Raw genomic sequence first — 23,005 nt, forward strand, 5'->3', positions numbered from 1 at the left:
TGGAGAGTACAGGTTTTTATTCATACCCCTGAACAAGTTATCTAATTTTTACATGTTTTCTAATGCCTACTGTGTGTGTTCATTTAATTTAACATTGGCTACCCATACATTTTTTCCTTATAGTTGTTTGCTCTCCAGCTTTACAAATGGATCTTGGCAGCTGAGAGGCACAGCCTGATCAAATCCTGAGCCAAAGCAAACTAACGTCTGGCTGAATAATGCTCCATAATCCAAAGAGGTCGCAGAGTGCTTGATGGAAATGCTCAAAGGTCGTTCATATCAATGCACGGCTAATGGTCTAATCTCAATATAATGCAGCTCAGACATGATTAAGGCATAATTGCGACTCAATGTAATTCTTACAGAAGATTTTAGAAGGGGACTAGAAAAGGGGTGATGGAAATAAGAGGAGTTGTAGGAATAGAAACAGGGAACCTGTTGCTGGTATGGAGATACTCACCCTTGGGCCCCTCTTCCCTTGCTTTCCTGGCAATCCTGGAAGACCTACAGGGCCCTGAAAGAAAAAAAAGATGTCTGACTGCAACGACATTGCAGTATTCTTCTTTCAGGAAGACTAACTATTCTGATTGTTAGAAAGACTTTTGATAACAGCCTGACCAATACAATTGCTGGTAGAGTTATAAGACAGATTCAGGGCCTGTCACTGATATATTTTATCTATGTGTCAGATTTAAAGGAGTATAAAACACTTTAGCACATCATATTCTGCAGCAGAGCTCCCTTTGGCTGATAAAGAAATGGTTTCGTCAAGCAGAGGTCACTCTACTAGTAAATCCAAACTCTTAACATCGTCTGCAACACAAAAGTCAGAATGATCCACAAAAGACTTGTTTAAGGATGCACATATTACATGTTGCACCCATCTTCAATGAAGTTATCAATTTAAAGCTCTTGTTCTAGAGCCATCATCACTGATTTCAGTGTGTTTCATAACCTAGCAGCTACCTCCAGTGTCTAAAACAAAGTCAATGCACAGGTGGATAAAGCCTCAATTCCTCAAGTTCCATGAGAGCTGAGAGCATGAGAGCTTCATAAATTCAATTGACAACCATGTAAGAAGGTCTGTTTTACTGTGGATATTTTTTTACATGGCCATCAGTTGGTTTTGATATGGGGTATTTTTTAATAATTTGTCTGTGTGAATTATATTAAGGCTAAGGGATATGCATTATCAGGGTCAAGATTATCTGCCTGATAGGTGGACACATTGTAGCTGTTTGCAAAGTGGTCCAGTTTGATTCTATACAGTTTGGTACAGTAAACCTTGATCTTGCTTGCATTACAATGTCCATCCAGCTTGCCTGTAGTGCTAGGAATTCAGGCTCTTTTTAGAGATCCAGATAATTTGGCTAATCTCAGTAATAAGAACCGGTGTTTCAGCTCCAAAACAGCTCAGGTCAGGTATGGGAGTATATGCCGGTTCATCACTTAGCCATGTTAACCTTGCTCTGGCCTGCTGATGACCATCATCAATGCCTACACCAGGCCCATGCCCCATCTCTCCAGGTATCCTCAAAGTGGTTTTTCAACAGTACCCAAAAATGCACTGAAAAGACGTCATCTAACAGTAGGCCAGCCAGCGTCTCTGGCCATCAGACAGCGATCAGGCCTTAGGAAGACCACAGACAGACTCTGACTTCTGTCCTCATGCACAATGCTACATTGCCTTGCCCAGTGAACCCACTGGCCATGTGCCAAAACAGCTCTTCATTTTATACCATGTTGGCAACAAAAACTGGAAAAAAGGAACCCGGCTCTTAAACAGATCTCCAGTGGTATAGTGTTACAGTAGCACAGAAGTCCAGCAGTCTCCCATAGTTCACATAAAAGAGTTGACTCTCAGAACCAGCTTGATGGTGAATGATACATCACTTGGTTTTCATCTAATCTAATGAGGTCCCCATAGGTTGTTTTGCTAAATTGTACATCACTTTTTCCTTTAAAGCAAGTTTAAGACAAAATTAGGGAGAAAAGCTATTAAGCTAAGTACATAACATGGCCTTCTTTTGTCTTTGTCCATTATTATCGCTGTTGCACAGGAAGTGACAATTCTTTTTTACCAATCAACAGATTGCAATGGGTGTACCTCACTCTTTAGGGTGAGATAGTTTCACTTAGTACCCATCACAACACAACAAATTTCGGATCCTTTCACAAATTTTGACAGTGAAAACTCAAATATTTGGGAATGTCTGCTTCTTCAAACTGAACTAAACCAGACCACTTGGTGGAAATGCAGTTTCCGGCCAAAGGGTCAATCTCCACTTCACCTACAGTGCTTAACAAATTTATTAGACCTCCTGTCATATTTGTCTCAGAGACCATCCAGCATCATGAAGTGCTTTAATGGGGACTCTTTCATTTTCAGTGAGCTCTCCACGTTTTACCATTTTGAACAGGAATGAGGAATTTCAGACTGAATTCACCTTTTCATGCCCAAATTTGAGCCAGCTCACTGGGCTTCTCTGAGAAGTCAGAAATTAATCAAGCATGACATTCAACCACTAAAACTCATTTTTCTGTTCAGGAATGCAAGTAAATAACTGTAATTTGACATATTAATCAAGAAATAATAATGTGTTCACTATTTTTTTCAGTTTTTTTTTTTTGTGAATCAGTAAATTTGAAAATTCATGGATAACAATAATTTTCATATTTTAACATTAAAAAATATCATGTTGGTTAAAGAGTTTCTAAATATTGGTGTATTAACCACTGCAGAAACATAAAAAATGATTTTGGTATTTCCAACGCTGTTTATTTAGGGCAGCTGTGGCATAAACCTTACTTTGGGTGGTGGTCTTTGTTAAGCACTGTATATGACCTATAGTTTTTGCGACAGCATTTAAAATATGTTGACCGCCTCTATTGAGGCTCAAAACTTGGCTTCAGATGGCTGACATCACCGAGACAGTATACATATGCATACAGTACATGCAAACTAAAAACTAAGATAACAGTTTTTATATATCTTTGCACAATCTGTAAAGCTAAAAGGTCCTCAATTCCCTGCAGTATTGTTAATCTTCTCATGTATCCATTTCAAATTTCTCAACAGTATCAGTCAATAAAAAAACAGATTTTGTTTTCAGCTTTAAATTCCATGAGTTCAGAATAAACATATCATAAAAGTCACCCAAGCTTAGAATTAGCTTAATAAACACATCTTTAGCCTTTTTTTCTTATTGTACATTAGTGAAGTTGGAGGAAAGTTGCAGACCATTTAGTATTTGAGATGCTGGCAGGCATAAGATTGTCTTGTTAGAAGCTAGAGCAGCTCTCTCTCTCTGCAGCCAATATGATTTCAGCCCCAAACTGCTACACTGCACAGAGCCTCAAGTCTGACTCATTATACTGGCAGGGAGGTCGGCACTGGTTCCAGCCGCAGCCAATCACATTAATTATGGGCATCAGCTAGCTTTAAAACAATTTCATACATGGATTAGCAAAGCTCTGAAAGGTCAAATCTAATGAAGGGTCAAGCTGGGGAACCTTAGTAAGCTTGAGATGTTGGGATTGTAACCTATTTTCCCATGGCTTTATAAGTTTAAAGAAGGAGGAAAAAGAAACAGGGCTTTAAACAGCTCCAGGCAGTCCATCTGAAAATGGGCTGCTCTAATAATATCAGACATAGGGAGCACTTTTGTCTGACTCTGACAGAACCAATAACCCTAATTGAACTACTTCAGCCACTTTCACTTTGGTAAAGATAAAGCCTTCCAGCAACCTTTGGACCTTTGAACATCAAGCTGTGTGCACGCGGTAATGAATGTAGCTTCAGTCACTATTTGCTGGATAAAAAGAAAACACAAGAACGAACATCGTTATCAGTTTGATACAATTTATACACACTAAGAAATGTTGGTACTCAAACCCTGGGTTAGGTCTGTTGGGTCATTTTTCTGGGTTACTTTCAGAGAGTCAGATAGTTTCTGTGTTATTCTGCTGTTGGTTCAGTCCAATAAATATCAATTCAGAACGGTCATCCTCACAATATTCATTAGCTTACTAAGCTAGCATAAGCTGCCTTGGTTATATAGGGTGGTTTGGGAAGCTTGAACAACAGTGCTCCTGTTTTAATGGAGTAGTATCACAATACAAACCATGGGTTAACGGCATGTGTGTTACAAGCCAGGCTTCAGTTTTAACTTTAGGCAGCATGCTTGTTAGCTTTTGTATTAACTAGAGGTGCAAAGTAACTAATAACATTTACTCAAATTACTGTAATTGAGCAGTTTTTTGGGTGCTGAAGTCAGTCATTTTACTTATACTTTTTACAGTTGTTGTGTTATACTTTATTGTAAAGGTGTGACTTACTTCAACAGCCTGGCTGGATATCTGGATATTCTTGTGTTATTATCAAAAGGAAAGTTTATGCTTTTCTGTGTAACTCCTCAGTAGCTTAAAAGGCTGGGAAATTAATGTAAATTAAGATTAAATTCAATATGTTCTACTGCAAAACTGTTTCATATGATTTTTTTGCAGCAGAGATGTTATGCTCTACGCATCATGCAAAGATTGAGGCATCATTGTAGTTTGCTTAAGCATTTATTAAGGCAACATAACATGTTTGGCATCAGGCTCTGACTGAATCACTCCTCACAGATTTTTACACACAGAATTTGAGGAGTGATAAGATAACAGCTTAAACCCCCAGTCGGAGCCGACTGGAGGATGCTGGGGTGAGGTAGGTTGAAACGAGAGCGCAGTGTTGATCCAGGGCAGAGCAGAGGAAGAGATGGATGAGAGGATGTGAGACATGTGATTTGATTAAGATGCATGTCAGGTATGAATCATTGCACTTGAGATTATTGACGGATATAACTCGCCAGCTTTGTTTCATATATTGATTTCTTATTTGAACTACAATGAAATTAAAATGATCATTCCCTTCTACACAACAATTCACACTGCATCTGCTACCTGAGTTCAAATAATCACAATCAGATTTTTTTTTTTCCCAAAATTGTTCAGTCCCAGTTTTTATGATGATTGCTACAAGGCTTTAAAGTCAAACAAATCAGTCAATTTAGTACTGTGCTTGAAGTAAAGATGTGTAGATCCAGTCAACAGGAAAGAACAGTTTATGTTTAACATATCAAATATTGTGTTGGTTACAATGCAGAATGATTTATTGCCAATCACATCAAATTGCAAATACTATATTGGAAAAAAATCTCAGATTATTTTCTGACATCATAGTTAGTTCTCAGTACTGAAAGTAAACTTTAAATCAGTACAATCGATTACACTTTTTCCACCCCTGGTGTTAACCAACAAACAGTTATCCACACTAAACTGTATTTACCTAGCAGCTGGGATAATAACTCTTTATAAACTTTGCTAGTCATGAATGGTTAGGAAACACTCATGGCTCTTTGTAAATGCTTCTGATGCTTAAACGCAATCATTTTGCATTCAACTGCATTGTGTCATTATTTCAGATAAGCATATCGTGACACAACAGAGTACTCAAACTCATCTGATCTGGAAACAGAGAGATTGTTTTTTTAAAGTCAGAACACTTTTTTCGAGCTGCTGAAAGGATCCATGTGTGAAATTTCAAAGGTTTATGTCGCCTTTGCATTTAAAAATTTGTCAGTGAGTACCCATTCTTGCATTAGTGTACAGCAAAAAGAAAACCCAGAAAGTGCTTTTGAAGAAATCATCTTAAATTCTATGTTTTATCAGGAAATTCGTCAATGTCATTGAGATGTTTATTTGATGCATGCTAATCCTAATATACGTAAACTCAACAGTATAAATGTTATCTAGTTCTCCACAGAAGACCTCACAAGCTTATCAAGTCAGCTTTGCAATCCTCCCATCTTCAGTGCTTTAAGTACGTCCAAGAATTCATCAGCACTCGTGTTATCTATTGGTGCTGACATGCAGCCTTTAAAAAACTACAGCAGACTTTATCATATTTACTCTCACAGACATTCCTGCTCTTGTAAGCAGTTCAAACATATGCTTTTTTTGCATTATCCAGGTCCCACAAAAATCAGCCCTAACCCCACTGAAATGATCAAAAGCTCAACAATGTGTTTCTGATCAAAACTATAATGATCCAGAAGGCCAGACTCTAAAACTGCTTAACAATGATTTCTATAACTGACTCAACAATCTGTTTAAAGTTTACAGACTCTGCTGAAACATTAGCAAGCAATACAATGGTGAAAGTCTTCGGCATCGGTTGATTTTCTCTCATAAAATGGTCTGAGTGGCTTCAGGGGCATGCAGAGCTGTGGTTTCTCTCATCGCCAACACAGGAAAGCTTTACTTAAAACATTCTTGGTTGAACATGACCTAATACAAGACACAGAAGTCCTTTTAACAATGGAAAATGTGGGTAACCATTTGTGTTTAACAGTGGAACAGGGCCTGACACGACCATATGGACGAAGCACAAAGTCCAGAGCCAGGACCAACCAATGAAGAACAGAAGAGCCCAACCAATGAGGGAGCTCAGAACAAATTCAGAAGGGAAAAGTTCACAGATAACCAATATGGTGGCTGATAGAGTGACTTTTTCAGCTGGAATAAAAATATTTCTATTTGGAATACGCATAATAAGACTATAAAAGTAAATAAATAATGTAAATGTATGGACCACACGAATAAATGCCCAAAAAAGGTCTTTCTAATGAAAATTTTAAGCAAAAAACAGATAGCATTTCTTTAAATAATGGCATGCATGGCTGTCCTATAAGCTCTGATCCCCTTCTTGTGCAGCTGAGAGTGCTGAGAATGTGCTCTGCAAAACAAATCACATGCTGTCATCCTTTCATCCTTATCCCAATCATTGTCATCTGCTTTAGTTGAGTTAAAGAAAGTTATGATGGCAATTCTCAGAAAAGATATAAGCGATACGGATGATCCTGATTCTGAATTAGAAATCATGATTTGATTTAAAATCAACTTTTGATACCCAATTCACAACCTATGCCTTGTAAAGAATCAAAGAGATGTTTATTTCAGTCTACTCCAGTTGGCTGTATGGTATAGGACAGTGTTCCCCCTATCATTATATTAGGGGGTGCCCCACCCCGCCAACGGCAAAAATTATATATATCATTTATACCATGATTCTTTTAGTGTTTGTGTTGGTTTCACCCCCCCCCCAAAAAAAAAACTGTAAACCAAGGGGAAACACTGTAGGAGCTGCGAATTACTGTTAAATATTAAAAAGCATATTAAGTATTCCAGACAATGAAGCGTTTCACCCATGTTTTTATGTCTTCAGTATTTTTTCGGGTGATTACAACAGTGTAAATAGATAAAAACCTGAAATAAAGATAACATCTGTGTGCGTTTAAATTGCAAAATAATTTGATAAGACATAAATGTGTGTTTAATAAGAGGCCACAGCGCTTCAGAATGCTTAACGTTCCTCCGTAGTCATTGGTAGGGTAAAAGAGCACATAAGCAGAGACATTGCTCTGGACATCAAAGTGAATCAAATATGTCTGTGATATGCTGAAAGACAACAAATGTGCATGTTAATTCCGTAAGTTATTTTGTGCCTTTCATTTGGACTGGCAGGGGTCGTGTAGGGGTCTAAGGAAGCCCAAATGAAGCATAGAAATCTGTTTTGATTCAGCTCTGTTGGTACCAGTATCACACTGGTCCCCGGTACTCATCCCTATGTCTGAAACAGCCGTTTAAACATTACCAGTGCTGAGAGTTAGCATACTGATGCCAACAGTACAACTAATGAGCCGTTTTATCCATCTCACAGGGAAAAAGCTATTTTTTATGTTTAATACTTTTGTTTAAAACATGTCCCCTCTGCTGTTTTTATACCTATAGATGGCGCCTATTAATCGACCAATCAAACTAAAAAATAAATCTAATGCAAAGATAAACTTTGATAAACATACTGTCATTTAAGCATCACAGGGCTGAATTAAACATTTGTACAGAAATGTAGAGGAGATTTCAAAGTATTGTGATGTATATCATGTATCCTGATGTAGCCTGAAAATATTGCGATGTAACATTTAGGCATAACCGCCCAGCTCTACCTTTTTCTTTAATGAAATACCAAAAACAATGTCATTACCTGATATTAACATTCAGAAAATTGTCCACAAATCTTTTATTTAGTTTTCTGTATCTTCATTTTACAATATATTTTGAAAAAAAATAGCAAATTTTCCTGTGTTATTCAGCCTTAGTTCAAAGTGAGTTAAATGTTGCTGTTTGTTGTATTGATATTTTCAAAAATCTGAACCCCAGACTTGAACTGAAGCTTATTATAATAAGCTTGAAATGGTTAATAAAAAAAAAAAAAAAAAACAGTCAATATGGTTCAGTCTTTGAATGGACAATTTACAATTTCCTACAATGGCAGCGCTCAAACTGACTGTGAAAAATTTAACAGCTATCTAAAAGGGTTAAATCCCAGCATTTATTTTTATAAAGCTCTTTGAATTGTTGCCCTAAACAGTTAATTGTGCACAAGTGCTTTATCCCTATTTACCTTTGACCCCACTTTAAAGGATCCGTTCTGTGAGCAGTCACATTCCCTCTCATAGGAATCTAACACCTTACTGTGAGCCCCTCCACACAGGCAAACACTAACAGGCTAAAGGCCGGTTATGAACCTGACTATTTCTACCACTGCTGCTAAAAAGGAAATCACACATTAATCAGCAACAGTTTGACAGGTCTCTGCAAGCATGCATTTTATTTGAGTAAGCAAAAAGGAAGAAAAAAACCTGAGAACAGGAAACTGGGCTATTGTGACTCATTTACAAACCAACACACTTTTGTCAGAAAAGCAAACAGTTCAAAGATGCTGTGCCTGGTGCCAGATTTGGAAAACCGCAGAACCAGGAGGCATGTCAGCAACATCGTCAGAGTCTGTCCTGGACATCAAAGAAAGGCCAGCCAAGATCCAAACAAAGATCTGGCGTACATGTGAATCACTGTTATTCAAAGCTGTACTGTGCTAGGAAACTGGTCTGAAGCATGGCAATGTTGCAGCCAGAAGCTAAAACAACCTAACCTCATTTTTAGGAATCATTCATAATGGACATAGTAAACACAGCATTGTAAATAGATCATAAATACAATATCCTTGCAAATGATGCATGAAGAGTCACTTCCTGTGGTTTAAATATGGTAAACATGCATGTACTCCTGGACAGATTTCAGATGCAGGTGTTTGCTGTGTTATGTCTACAGTTAATGCACTTACCCGCTGTCCTGGTTCTCCCTTTAATCCAGGTGGTCCAGCCAGCAGTGAGAACTGGGTCGGCTCCACATCAAATGTTTGAAAACCATCTGTTGCAGCTGGAGTGACTGGAATAATCGGGGTGGGTTTGACATCCTGCACACTGGTCACTTTTGGCTCAAGTTTCTTTGAAGCTTCTGTACTCGACCGGTTTTCATGGGGAAGGTAGGCGTTTTGAGGTGACCCCTGTGTGAGAGAAGCTGTGGCCTGGAGGCCTGGATCCATCTCAGATGGTCTTATAGAAGCAGGTAAATCCATAATTTGGTCAAAAGACTTCTGAGGGTTATTATCTCCTTGCTCTGGGTTTTTTCCAGAACCACCATAAGAAGTAGGTTTTGGGTTCAGTGGCATCCCGCTGATTTTAAGAGATGCAGTAGTAGTTTGGGTCTGAAATTTAAACGGGCTTTCCAAGCCCGGCTGAACTGGTGGAGAAACAGACACAGCAGCAGGTTTTGGTGTGCTCCCAGTCTGATAAACAGACGTCTCATTCTGCATCAACGAGCCATGAGTTGGAACAGCATTCGTAGTCCTCGTCCTTTCCTCTGTCAAGGCTAAAGCTGATCTCTCTGTGTTTTTTGATAAAGTTCTATGAGTGACAGTAATGTTTGGGTCACTTGAAAAAAGAGGTAGCAGGGGTGGAAGCACGGGCCGATACGTGTCAGCTTCTCTGCAATGTTTTTTTATGTAATCACAATAATTTTGAGCTGCCTTAGCAGAGGGATAAATGTCAAACTGACAAATGGCACCTTCAAATGGCACCGAGTTGTGGTTCATTTTTCCAAGCAAGAAAGAGCCCTCTGCATCCAGAGACTCCACTTTTTTAAAATACAAATCCGCACGTACACTCTTCTCTCCACAAAAGGTGTGTAAGAACACCTGATGACCTTGGATATCCAAAGCCAGACTATGCCAACGGCCATCATGGACATCATAGTCGAAACTCACTGAGCTCCTTGGCCCCACGTGTAACAAGATTTTCCCCGGTAAGAACTGCACCCCGAGCTGAACTTTCCTTTTCTTAGACAGAACGGAGAAAAGGAAAGCACTGTTGATGCGATGCACAGACAGACTGAGGATCAGGGAGAGATTGCTGGAGGTGTAGTTTGCAGGAATGATGGTTGGCAGAGGCACCTGGATGCGTGCCCTAGGTGTGAGAATAACTCCTGACTTGAAGGGGATGACACCATTAGGGATGGATCGAGCACCCGAAGATGACCACCCTCCTGCCCTTCTCCCAGAAAGCCCAAGCTGCTGCAGAACGTCAACATCTTCAAAAGAGAGAGAGAGATGTTAGTGAGTCTAAGCTTTGTAGACATCCAGAGATAACTTTTCTGATACACAAGTTCTTAGCTTCTACAGAATGTGCTTATGTTTTGTTTCGCCTTTTCGTTAATCTATTAAAATATTACACATTTTAGCAATAGGCAGAGACTACAGAGGGCTGTAAAGAGGGGCTTTAAATGAGTTATTTCTAAAAATCAATGTATAATGGTCAGAATTATAAGAGAAGAATAATGAGGTAATTGCATATTATATTTCACTTCATAGGTAGACTTAAAAAGCTATTTAAAAGACGGCAATTTGTGTGAGACACCAATTACCAACCTCCCACAGTGGTGCACTGATCTGCATCCAAGTAAGTAGAGAAACAAAAGTGTAGTCATAAAAGTGATAATAATGTTGTGATGCCAGGCGAGGAGTTCACAAGTTTAATGTTAGACTAATGGGAATCCTGCGGCACAAGTGATTGAAAAAGGATGCATACAATTTCCAATCGGGGCCACACATCAAAATCCAGATTTTGGGGGGGGGATTGCCGCAAATTATGCAATCATTACATCAGCCTTAATTAGAGCAATCTTAGAGAACGGAGGCTGAACGAGTCCCTGGAGAGGACAGCAGTGGGCTTTTAAGAGCTGTATTTCTGCGAAAAGACTGAGAAGTCATCTCACTGTGTCTGGTAATGCATGTCGATTAAAGATGATTGCTCTGACAGGGGCTACAGCACATGGAAACATACGGCAGTGTTTTCTGTGAATTTTAATTGCTACTCACATGTTTTGGGAAGAAACTGTGGGTAATTATCACACATAATAGTGTTGTGTGTCCTGTATATATGGTTCTTAATTGGATCCATACCTTTGAGAAAGAGAGTAATGAAATCCACATTTGATTTGATCAAGAGCATGTCTTTGTTTCAAGAGTTTTAACCCATAACACTTTGCATAAACTAAATATAATGCATAAGTATATTGCTCTGATGATAAATTGTCCTCTACAACCCTGCAGATAAAAATGGTGGACCTAGACAGAAAAAAACAAGGTTATGCTAATTCAGGATAATTTATTCAAGTCTGACATTTAGTTCTCTTAGAAAGTGAAGTCTGTTTTTGGTTCGAACATCCAAACAGATTGGAAGTGTTCCAATTATAATACTGTTGTCTACAGTTATGCACCAGTGCACGACTTCAGCTGTCAAACAAAAGGTTTTTGTTTGGTTTAGCAAAAATGGGAGTTAAAAAAACCCTGATCATCCCTGGCGAGTCGGCATCCAGAATACAGTACATTAATCCGTCCAATTCGTGCAATGTCGAAGCACAAAGCTTACATACAGATCTCAAATATCCATCCCTCCACTAATACCAAACAAATGTGGGCAAGACTAAAATAAACTGTTGAATGAAGAACTGAAGCCCAGCAGAGGAGAAACAAGTATAGACACTAGACATTTTAGGAGGGAAACCCTCCTCGCTGTGTGCAGGCAGTGGGAGGTCAGCTCAATTGAAAAACCCACACAAGGAAAAGAAACATCAGACACTGAAACAAGAACAAAGGCTGTCTGCTGCTGAATTTCCAATATAGCACTCATTTGAATCGTTAATATGGATGAAAAAGGCAAAATTGTTCTTTTATTTTGTGATTCGTGATCTACTTTCATGGCTTTTCCTCTCATATCTGAATGTCTGTGGGTAGACAGACTGCCCCTGGCTTTTTGTAACCTCCTGATGAGCCAGGGAAAAAACTGAGAACTGAGTATAACACATCCAAGACAAAGCACTGCTAAAAAAAAAAAATCTGTTTTTAGCAAGCACATGTGCAGGCTGAAGATTTCCTGCTGCTGCTTTACAGTAAATATTTTCAAGAAGAGACAAGAATACAGTAGAAAAGACAGAGACTTTAACACTTAACCTGTTCATCTAGGAAAACACTAGTACAAGGAAATACAACTGCTTTCTAACATTTGTTTTAACTACAAACATCCTGGGCTGTTCGATAAAAAATTAAAATCTTTTGAAGCTTTGGGTTCAGCTGTGTTTCATAGTAATAGGGAGTGAATGCTATGCCTCTGACTCAGCAGATAAATTCATCTCCTGGTAAATGGAAAGTCTCAGATTTGACCGGAGTGTTCTATGGAAAATTTTCCTATGCTACTTGAAAAAGGAATACTTTTTCATTAAAGCTCTAAAATAGCAAAAATGTATCCCAATTTTTTTAATCAAGTGCTATATCAGAATATTTCCCTCTTATTTTATCTTAGTTCACACATATCAACAACTAACTGTGAGCAATGATTGGCATGCTGTGGTCAACATATAAGGGTTCAAGCCCCACACAAGGTTTTTGACCCTGCATAAACCAGCTCTAAACAGCCTGAATGAATGCTGTTTTATTCATATCGAATTTGCAACAAGTCAAAATAATTATGATAAGTTAATTTTTCAAAATTGTTCAGGCCTAGATAAACCTATCAAATATTGTGTTTGTCATAATACATAATGTTTTTTTTCTTGTTGGTTGAAAAAAACATAGGTTACATTTCCCAAGTTGTTCAGCCCTACTCTGAAGCATGTGCAGGTTTTGAAAATAGAAGGTATACCAAAAAATTAGACTACACAAAAAAAAAAAAAAAACATAAGAGAAGCACATTAGTATACAAAGATTCACATACACAAGGGGGCTAAATGACTGTACTCAAGACTGACCAGGAATTAAGTGATTTTAATTTTATTGTTTTATTGTTTTTATTATTCTCCTGTAACTCAACATCATTGTAAATAAGGGAAACCTCAATGATCCTCGAGATTCAAATAAAGGTTGATGATAAAGCAAATGGTTAGGTATTATAGTGCTGAAGTATTTCACATAATTACCTCCGCCAAGGAGGTTATGTGATCGGGTGGGTTTGTTTGTTTGTTTGTTCGTTTGTTAGCAACATAACTCAAAAAACCATGGATGGATTTTCATGGAAGTTTTCAGGAAATGTTAGAAATGGCATAAGGAAGAACTCATTAGATTTTGGGAGTGATCCGGATCACCGTCTGGATCCAGGATTTTTTAAAGGATTCTGTACTATTGGGAGATAGGGCTAAGGGCTAATGCGCTGTTACCACTTTACACCAGGAGATGACATGAGTAACTTATTCAAAGTTTTGGAGTTTATAGAGTTTGAAAGACGCATGCCCGGTCGAGTCGGAGCGTAACAGAGAGAAAGGCAGTGAACTGTAGCAAGAATACTCACAATGCTGGGAGGAATAGAGGAATATTCACCCTCTGCCATGACTTCCACACATAGCGAAGCCAATGCTTTGCCTCACCATGTCTCCACCCCACCGGGGAGGGAGTTATAAGCGAATTAGATTTTGGGAGTGATCCGGATCCAGGAATGTTTTTAAAGGATACTTCACTATTGGGAGACAGGGCTAATGGCGGAGTTCTGCGCTCTCTGAGTGCTTTTCTAGTCATGTGCTTGAGGAAACTGTACATTTTCCCTTGGTCTGCTATTTAAGGTGCTGGTATGATTGCACACAGCCCAAGATGAGCCATTACATGGAACAAGGCTGGCTGATAGAGGCTTGGGGTTGACAAATCATTGTCTTGGCCGTCTATGACAAATATGTTTTGCATTTGGCATTTTCAGTATCATTATTTTATTTTACCAGTACCTGATAAAATCAGTTCATTAAAATTGCAATACTTTGGCTCAGCTCTGAGTTGTGCCTTTTCCCCTGGTTGTTTTCACATTCCAAGGTCACAACACTATCTGATTAGCTAGATGTCTCATGAGAACTAGCCAGTCAGCACTGAAGCCTGGGTGCCACTGACACACTGGGTCTATGGCATCACTTCAATTTTTCCTGCTGCTGTGTTGCTCTGCAGCATTTCTCATGTCAGCAGAGCTAAAGGATTTTTTTTTTTATTTCATGATGTTGTTATGCTAATTTTGTTGCATTATGTACATTTCTTTGTCTTAATAAAAGCATACTGTTTCCAAATATTGGTCCCATCATTCACTACTAACTGGTATCTGTACTGGCCCTGTAAAAACATTATCAGTCGACCTCAAATATGGTCATCTACCAAGGCCCTTTGCACACATGTGAGTACACAGAAGCTTCTACTAACATTCACTTTAAGCAGACTGCCTCCTACCAGATCTTTTGTACAAAGTCTGATGAGTTAACGCAGCATGTAATAGTCTGAAACATGGCATTGTTTATGATCAGGTGAGTTAACTCTTTTACAACCTTTGCTGATCACCTCAGTTTCCAGACTCATTCTTTCAGATATGGCTTTTGTATTAAGTTGCAGTAACATCTATCTTTATACATGTTGTAACAATAACCAATAATGCATTATAAACAGTTACAACACAGTCTCCTACTGTGTGACACAGGTAAAAGGTGCAAAAATGTCAGGGTCTGAATGTCTTAAAGTGGTCTGATGATCTTGATTCTATACATGAAAGGGTCAATATTGGACAACAAAAAGTGCTCCATTAACATCACACACTGGCTGACCTCCATCAGGCCTTGACCCTTCAATCTCAGGATATACCGTTAAATAATGGAAGTGTAGAAGGTGGTAAAAGGCTTCATTTAAAGGCTTTTCTGGGCGGTTAAGTTTAACTTTTTATCTTTAAGAGTATGAGAGTAAGAGCTTATGTAGTAAAACAAAAGCAAGAATAAAAACACAAAATCACTGTACCTTGTGATTGCACAGTCTGTTCTCTATGCACATTGCAAGTCTTCTTTTCATTAAACAACAGTATCTTACAGATGATGCAAGAATTTTTGGCAGCCTTTATGTAGCAGCATCTTGCTTTACCAAGTGAGAACTTGTAGCTGCATTAAAGTTTGAGAGTTTGCAAAAATAAGCCCTTAAATATAAAAGATGCATGTCTCCAGACACCTATCTGCCATCACTGGAGGAAAATACCAACTGATAAAGGCAAAGCTACACAGTAATTGCCAGGAGCTGTTTTCATAGCATGCAGTGGCTCATATTATCAAAAGGTATCGAGAAACTGGGGAAAGCTCTTACTGAATAAGATTCAGCTGATTTTGATTGACAGCAGATTCAGACAACATGCACACATGGGTCTTTAGGTAACTGAAAGCTGACTGCATCAGACATCAAGGCACAGCAGAGTGTGACTCATCGTCAGACAGTATAAAGTCGGATTCTGAAAGTGTGCACATTTGGAAGAGAAGCCTGGGAATCAGGAATGACAGGTCATGTAATACCTCTGAAAACTGTTACTAAGACATGAGAGAGCTGTGTGAAGGCAGGGGAAACATTTGAACTAGACTGCTACGGAATTGTGAAAGGATCTGTGGCTCATTGGGATAATACAAGAACAGCACAACAAAATGCATGTCCGAAACACTTCAAAAGTAATTTTCTATTATTAAAAAGATATATTCTTATATTCTTCACTTTCTCTAATTATACTGAGAGTATTAGATGTAATATGAAAAATTAATGTTCAGTTTGTATGTAATTAGTAAAAGTAAGCCATTTATGATACAGAACATTTATTTCTTGGACGGAAGCTACAAAAAAAGCAGATGTTACTAGCATGGCATCACTCATTACTGTGGCCAGTGAGCCTTTAGGAGGCATAAAAGTACTAGAAGGAGAAAGAGACATTCACAAGTACTCTTCTCTTTCTGTTTTCAGTATCTCATTTTAAATTTACAAGTAAACAGGATCACATTTTGAACAGTAACACCAGCTTTTGCTAGCTCATTCAGTGCTTCTGCTGCAAATGAAATGCTGCTATGGAATATGCCAATTTGAACATCATAAATGCCTTGCTGGTATCTTGCAGGGATTATCAGCCTGCATGATTAGTGGGGCCAATATTTGGCCAATTATCTGTATCAGTGTTTCATTTTACTGATCATCGATCAAATTCATTTATTACAAAAGTGCACTACTCTTCTGTGAGTTATTTCTTCCCCTCTGGCTCTGTTTTCACTCTCCACAATCTACTCCTGCCATCCACAGCTCTGTCTGATTGGCTATGAGTAATGGCCTTATTAATCTTTAGCAAGTAGTAATGAAGTAAACCAGCTTTTTAATGACAGGTTAACATCAAATCACATTAAAAATATTGCATTGAAATTACAAACAATTATGGATCAGTCTCTTTAACTACTAATAATCACTATCTGTATCAGCCCTTTAAAAAACAATATAGGTCAACCTGAGTATCTAATACTGAAATTTAAAGCTTTCTACCTTGCACAAAATGTGCACTGTACTGGTTACTGCAGGGCATTTGTTGTCAAGAATATTTATTTAGCACTGGCATCCAGCTGGCAGGAGAGACATTATAATGTCAGATTAAAAAGGTCTATAAAGGCCAGGTATGCTTTCCAAGAAAAAGAAAACATACTGAATGAGAGCCTTGAAAGATACTGACAGAAAGACAGCTGAATAGCCTACCAATGCAAAAATGGTCATAAATAGCTGGACAACTTGAATAAACTTGCACAGTAAGGGGGTCATGCTAGGGTTAAGTACTTAATTTGTTAAATTCCCTTTCTTTGTTCACACTGCGCTCTATTAAACAAACAGCAATTGCATAAAGATGGGGTTTGTGATATGTTGATGATGATGAATTCAGAAGTATACGCTAAAGTTTTTTGTTGTATCGGCGTTTCATTCACACAGAAACAGCGTTTTGGGTGACTGTAAATGATACTTTGTGAAAACAGGTCCCAGAGTGCACAAAATGCAGGTCTCCATTTGCACAGGGCTTAAATTCGCTCACTGAGTTGCAATACAAAAATACAAAAAAAAAGTCTGCTATAAATTCCCATACATCAGTTAAAATACATACTGTTTTGTGACACTTCCTGCACAACATTGTGACGGTGCTACATCACTCCTTCCTTGAGCAGAAGCTTCTTACCTTGTGCTTGTGCCAGCCTTAGAGAGCAGGTGCAGCAGAGTATCGTCCAAAGAATCAGAACTCTCCTGAGGAGGAAGATCAAAAGTTAGGAAAAGAAAAAATAATGGTAATCTAGGAGAAGTTTCTGTGCTGCTTCAATACATTTTTAACCAATACTGATTTATGTCTTCCTGATGGATCAATCACTTGAATAGGTCAACAGTTGCACTTTACAAATACACAGTTTAATCAATTAATTTCAGCCATTAAATCATTGTGTAATTGCTGTTCTAGATTTTTGTTTAAAAGCATTAAGTTTCATGTTTGTTTTGATCATCTGTGAATATAAAAATCAATCATACAAATGATGTATCAAGGTAACTGGAGCTAGAATTTCTTCTTGGTGTTCTTGCCAAGTCTGGTGAGAAGCCAAGAGTGGTTTTTGTTTTCATAAATTGTTTTTTTTAATTCCTTCTGTAGTCATCACAACGATTTCAAATAAGATGATATGAGGAAGCAGTATGATGTTTCGGTTTTTAGAGCTTTCGCCAGTAAATTGGACTGATTATCTTGACTCCTCTGTCATAAACTCCTGTGGATGCAGCTGAAGAGCAGCATCAGTAGCTCTGTTTTGTTCCAAGAGTCTAACATCTGTTTCAAGACAGCTAGCTTTGTCTTATCTCACTGCCTGTCCTGATAAGCTACAGCTTTCAGATCATCGGGGCCAGCTGAGTGCTCTCAAAGGACCACCTCTGACTGACCTGCAAAGACACTTTATCATCCTCAAACCAGTAATTACAAGCAAATACATAGTTTAAATGTGGCATACTCTAACAATTCTGTTTTTACCTCTAATGTGGAATTTTCAATAGAAGCCAATGAGAGGTGGTCTATGCACATTCAGACAAGTTTTTTTTTTTTTTGGGGGCTTCTATCTCTGACCATATGTAGTCCTTCAAGGGGAATTACTTCTAATCTGTTTTAAAGCTCATGTTAGAAACTTTGGCTGTGTGTACATTTATGTGCACCTTTTTACAAGCAGTACCTCTCATCTACTGTCTTGTACATGTGGAGTTTTCTGATGAGAAATGTCATCCTGCTGGTTTTTAACAGTAACTTGTATCACCCAATGTAGATTTGATAACATTATGTTCAATGATAAACAATCAATTATGTTGCTTACAGTCTAGTGTGCTTTTTTGAGTTAAATAAGGATATAAATATAATTTTAGGTCTGTTTTTTGATTCTCCCCAAAGCACAAACAATTTTTCAAATAGGTTAAGCATCAGAAGCATTTTTGCCTTATATTTCAATAATCAATTATCCATTTGATAATTTTTCAAGATAAATGTCAAGATGTGCACATCCAGTCTAAGTATCAGAACTCTAAAAGGTGCAGTGTGTAAAAAAGGGATTATCAGCGACATTGTGTTGCACACTTTTGTTGGTAGCTGTTGCATATCTGTTATTTGGTCCCGTCTGTGGTACAGTAAAAACATGCAGGATGCAAAGTCCAAGGTGTCCATGGAGGGGACACTCTCTTTGTTTAAGTAAAAGGCTCATTCAAAATGAATGGGAAGGAAACAATTTTATGTATTCAGGTGATTAAACACTAATATAGATAGGCACATCTTTGGGTATCGCTAGCAAGACCTTGTGTCCAATGCTGTTGTGCTCAGGAGAGCAGGGATGGGAAGGCGCAGCTGCCTGATACAGGAATGGCAGCTGCCATTCTACTGACACCTGGCTCACTTTTCTGAGCCTGATCCATCTCATACTGTGTGCCTAGGACCTGGTGGGCTGGTCCAGAGACCGGGCATCATGGAGGTGGCAGCTGGTGGGATACATGGAACAGGGCACGGGCCTGGCACAGGACTGAAGGATGGCCATCAGGAGGCCAGAGCAGTACAGGACTGAGGCTGATGTGGGGAAGTGTGGAACCAGCATGACCCCATACCTGACCTGACCTTAGATAGGCCTACTTATAAACATCATGTTTCATTTTGACCAAGTTTGTTCTGCAAAATGCTACTAGGCTGAATATTACATACTGTACCTTTCAGTTTATGCTAATTTATGGTACAAAAGTCTGGGTTCTGGCCTTTGGATTTGACAGGGATTAAAGATGTAACTTTAATACATAAACAAGTGATAAATAATAATCCTTAACATGTATTTGCTGCAGCCATTAATTGCAGTTATTGTCTCATGTTAACAGTTAAGATACACTATATTGCCACAAGTATTCACTCACCCATCCAAATAATTGAAATCAGGTGTTCCAATCACTTCCATGGACACAGGTGTATAAAATCAAGCACCTAGGCATGCAGACTGTTTCTACAAACATTTTTGAAAGAATGGGTCGCTCTCGGAAGCTCAGTGAATTCCAGTGGGATACTGTGCTAGGATGCCACCTGTGCAACAAGTCCAGTCGTGAAATTTCCTCACTCCTAAATATTCAACAGTCAACTGTCAGTGGTATTATAACAAAGTGGAAGCAACTGGGAATGACAGCAACTCAGCCATGAAGTGGTAGGCCACGTAAAATGACGGAGCGGGATCAGCTGATGCTGAGGCGCATAGTGTGCAGAGGTCATCAACTTTCTGCAGAGTCAGTCGCTACAGACCTCCAAACTTCATGTGGCCTTCAGATTAGCTCAAGAACAGTGCGTAGAGAGCTTCATGGAATGGGTTTCCATGGCCGAGCAGCTGCATCCAAGCCATACATCACCAAGTGCAATGTAATCACGTTGCCGCTGGACTCATTCTCTGGAGTGACGAATCGCACTTCTCCATCTGGCAATCTGATGGACAAGTCTGGGTTTGGCACTTGCCAGGAGAACAGTACTTGTCTGACTGCATTGTGCCAAGTGTAAAGTTTGGTGGAGGGGCGATTATGGTGTGGGGTTGTTTTTCAGGAGCTGGGCTTGGCCCCTTAGATCCAGTGAAGGAACTCTGAATGCTTCAGCATACCAAGAGATTTTGGGTAATTCCATGCTCCCAACTTTGTGAGAACAGTTTGGGGATGGCCACTTCCTGTTCCAACATGACTGTGCACCAGTGTACAAAGCAAGGTCCATAAAGACATGAATGAGAGAGTTTGGTGTGGATGAACTTGACTGGCCTGTACAGAGTCCTGACCTCAACCTGATAGAACACCTTTGGGATGAAGTAAAACGGAGACTGAGAGCGATGCCTTCTCATCCAACATCAGTGTGTGACCTCACAAATGTGCTCCTGGAGGAATGGTCAAAAATTCCCTTAAACACACTCCTAAAACTTTTGGAAAGCCTTCCCTGGAGAGCTGAAGCTGTTATAGCTGCAAAGGGTGGACCAACGTAACATTGAACCCTATGGATTAAGAATGGGATGTCACTTAAGTTCATATGTGAGTCAAGGCAGTTGAGCGAATACTTTTGGCAATATAGTGTATACACTACAAATTTTTCAGTGAAATCTGTTCCTAAAGACAAGCAACATAAGAACTGTTGATTGCTCAGAAGTAAAGCAGTTATGACTCTAAAGGTGTTTATCTCTGATGACTGCTAACTTTTATTATTACTTGTATAATTCTGAGTCTTAATTCTCTCTGAGTGCTCTGGCTGTCTTCATTTGCTGGATTTGGATTGAACTGCTGAGCTAGTGCTGTTTTAAGTGAACTGTGCTCAGTGACAAGTGCCATAATGACAGCATTTGGAGGAAATCTTTTACATTTGTGGTTTTTCAGAAAGCCACAGAAAGTCACTGGTCAACCACTGACACACTGACTGCCAGTTAGAGCTCTTAAAAACCTTCCCTCCTCCTTTACGGCCCATTCACTGCTCTCTTACACTGACATTAACAGAAACCCCAGAAAGGCAGGGTGTGCAGTTTCACTCATCTGTCCAGCAGGGATATGTGATGCAACATTTTGACTTTTATATCCCCTCCCTTTGGGACAGCCGGCCAACCAGCTAAGTGAGACACACAGCAGGGAGGAGAGAAGATGGGAAGGAGGAGAAGGAGGACTGTCTCCTCCTCTCATACATCTCCCTCAAATCAGTACCAGATCATTTGGCAGCTCATTCTAATACAAAGGAACCAAAGAAAGCAACACTAGCTTTCACTTAAATGTATGAAACTGTTTCCATACGCAAACCTGCAAGCTGTTAAAGTTCACCACCTGTTCACGTATATAGCTGCTAACTTCTTCATATAGCCTGTAGCTTTAAGTTTGTTTCTCGTTTATGTTGAATTATGCGCCATACTCAGTGTCAACTATAAAACTCTAAGCATATCGATGTTACTAGCAATTTAAAACAAGTATCGCTGTCGAATTGACATGACGCACTAATATTGACGCAGGTGACGCTCAAAAGCACATGAAAAGGTCGTTGTTTTAAAGACCTGACGTGAAACAATACACAACTACAGTTATGTTACAAATTATAAGTTTTTCGACTTACCCCCCGACTCCAGTGGTTTTCAGTTTGGAGTACGGGGCATTTTCCGGCTCCATAGTGGTTACTTCATTCTTTCTTGGGAGTTGTTACCACAGTCCAGACGAGGCTGATAAAGTTTTTCCATTCCAGGTGTTCCTTTAAGGGTCGCGAGAGGAGTTGGACGTGCCAGGAAGTAAAAACAAACAACAACTCAGCAGGATATGACAAAGCTGCTTTCTGTCATTGTCCCTTCTTCAGTCTCCTGTAATCTCCTTCTAGAAGTTGATACCAAAATTATTTTAAAAAAGACGCTCCTGTGTGCTCTACCTGTGCGCTTACCATGTCCTTCTTCCTCGCGCGCGTTTTCTAAAGTACAAAAAAAACGTCAAGTCACGTCTGGTCCAGCTTTCCCGGGGAACCGTTGGAGGACAAGATGACGACCGCCGATTGTGTGTGTTCATGTGTGTGTGCCGACTTCCCAAAATGAAAGTTTATTGTGGACTGAGGAAAATCTTGAGAACCGGGAAAAGGGGGAACACCTCCCTCTGTCGCCCTCAGCTGACATCGAGGGAAACACATTTGGAACAGAGACGGTGCAGAGCTCCTTCAGATGAAGGCGGTCTATTTGAGAAGCAGGGCAGTTTCTGCGTGCACGTGTTTAAAGGTAACATGTAATATGGGAGGTAGTTAATTACCATGCTTCTGAATAAGTTCTGCATTGTTACAACTGCTGGCTTTTTTAAGTATATGGTCAGGGCTGCAGCAAGGATTGTAAGGACAATGGAATTATGACTCAGACCCAAAAAACCCCTGCCCAATGAAAGTTTCCACTACTAAACATTAAAAACCTTTAAAAAAAACATAAACTTATCCAGTATGTTTGCTACTAGTTTGACATGGTCAATCGAGTGCCTACACCGAGTAGATGGAGCATTGTTGTTCCATCTTGGGAGCTGAGAAAGTCACACAAAGTCCAGTTGGTTCCACTGTAAATAAGGGATCCCAGTAGAACTGGAACTGGAACTTGTTTCTGATCCACAAGCTGTTACTGTCTAAGTAATCAGGAATAAAATAAAGTTAAAAAGTAAACTTAGGACTCATACTGTCAGCAAACTTAGAGAAAACGACAAGGTCTCGGA

General features: G+C 39.2%; 1 protein-coding gene across 3 annotated transcripts in view; it reads right to left on the reverse strand.

The window, feature by feature from the left end:
* col27a1b (collagen, type XXVII, alpha 1b) overlaps positions 1-22,333 on the reverse strand; it is a 106,291-nt gene extending 83,958 nt beyond the window's left edge. For 2 of the 3 annotated variants that reach the window (XM_041788364.1, XM_041788362.1), the window contains exons 1-4: positions 21,891-22,333; positions 17,463-17,527; positions 9,227-10,530; positions 461-514 (exon numbers count right to left, since the gene is read on the reverse strand). In XM_041788364.1, coding sequence (XP_041644298.1) covers positions 461-514; positions 9,227-10,530; positions 17,463-17,527; positions 21,891-21,943 — 1,476 coding nt within the window. In that variant the 5' untranslated portion in view covers positions 21,944-22,333. The remainder of the gene's footprint in view (positions 1-460; positions 515-9,226; positions 10,531-17,462; positions 17,528-21,890) is intronic. The other variant, XM_041788363.1, reaches the window with a different exon arrangement.
* Positions 22,334-23,005: the final 672 nt, after the last annotated feature.

Source organism: Cheilinus undulatus, linkage group 5, assembly GCF_018320785.1.
Source record: "Cheilinus undulatus linkage group 5, ASM1832078v1, whole genome shotgun sequence".
Lineage (NCBI taxonomy): Eukaryota > Metazoa > Chordata > Actinopteri > Labriformes > Labridae > Cheilinus > Cheilinus undulatus.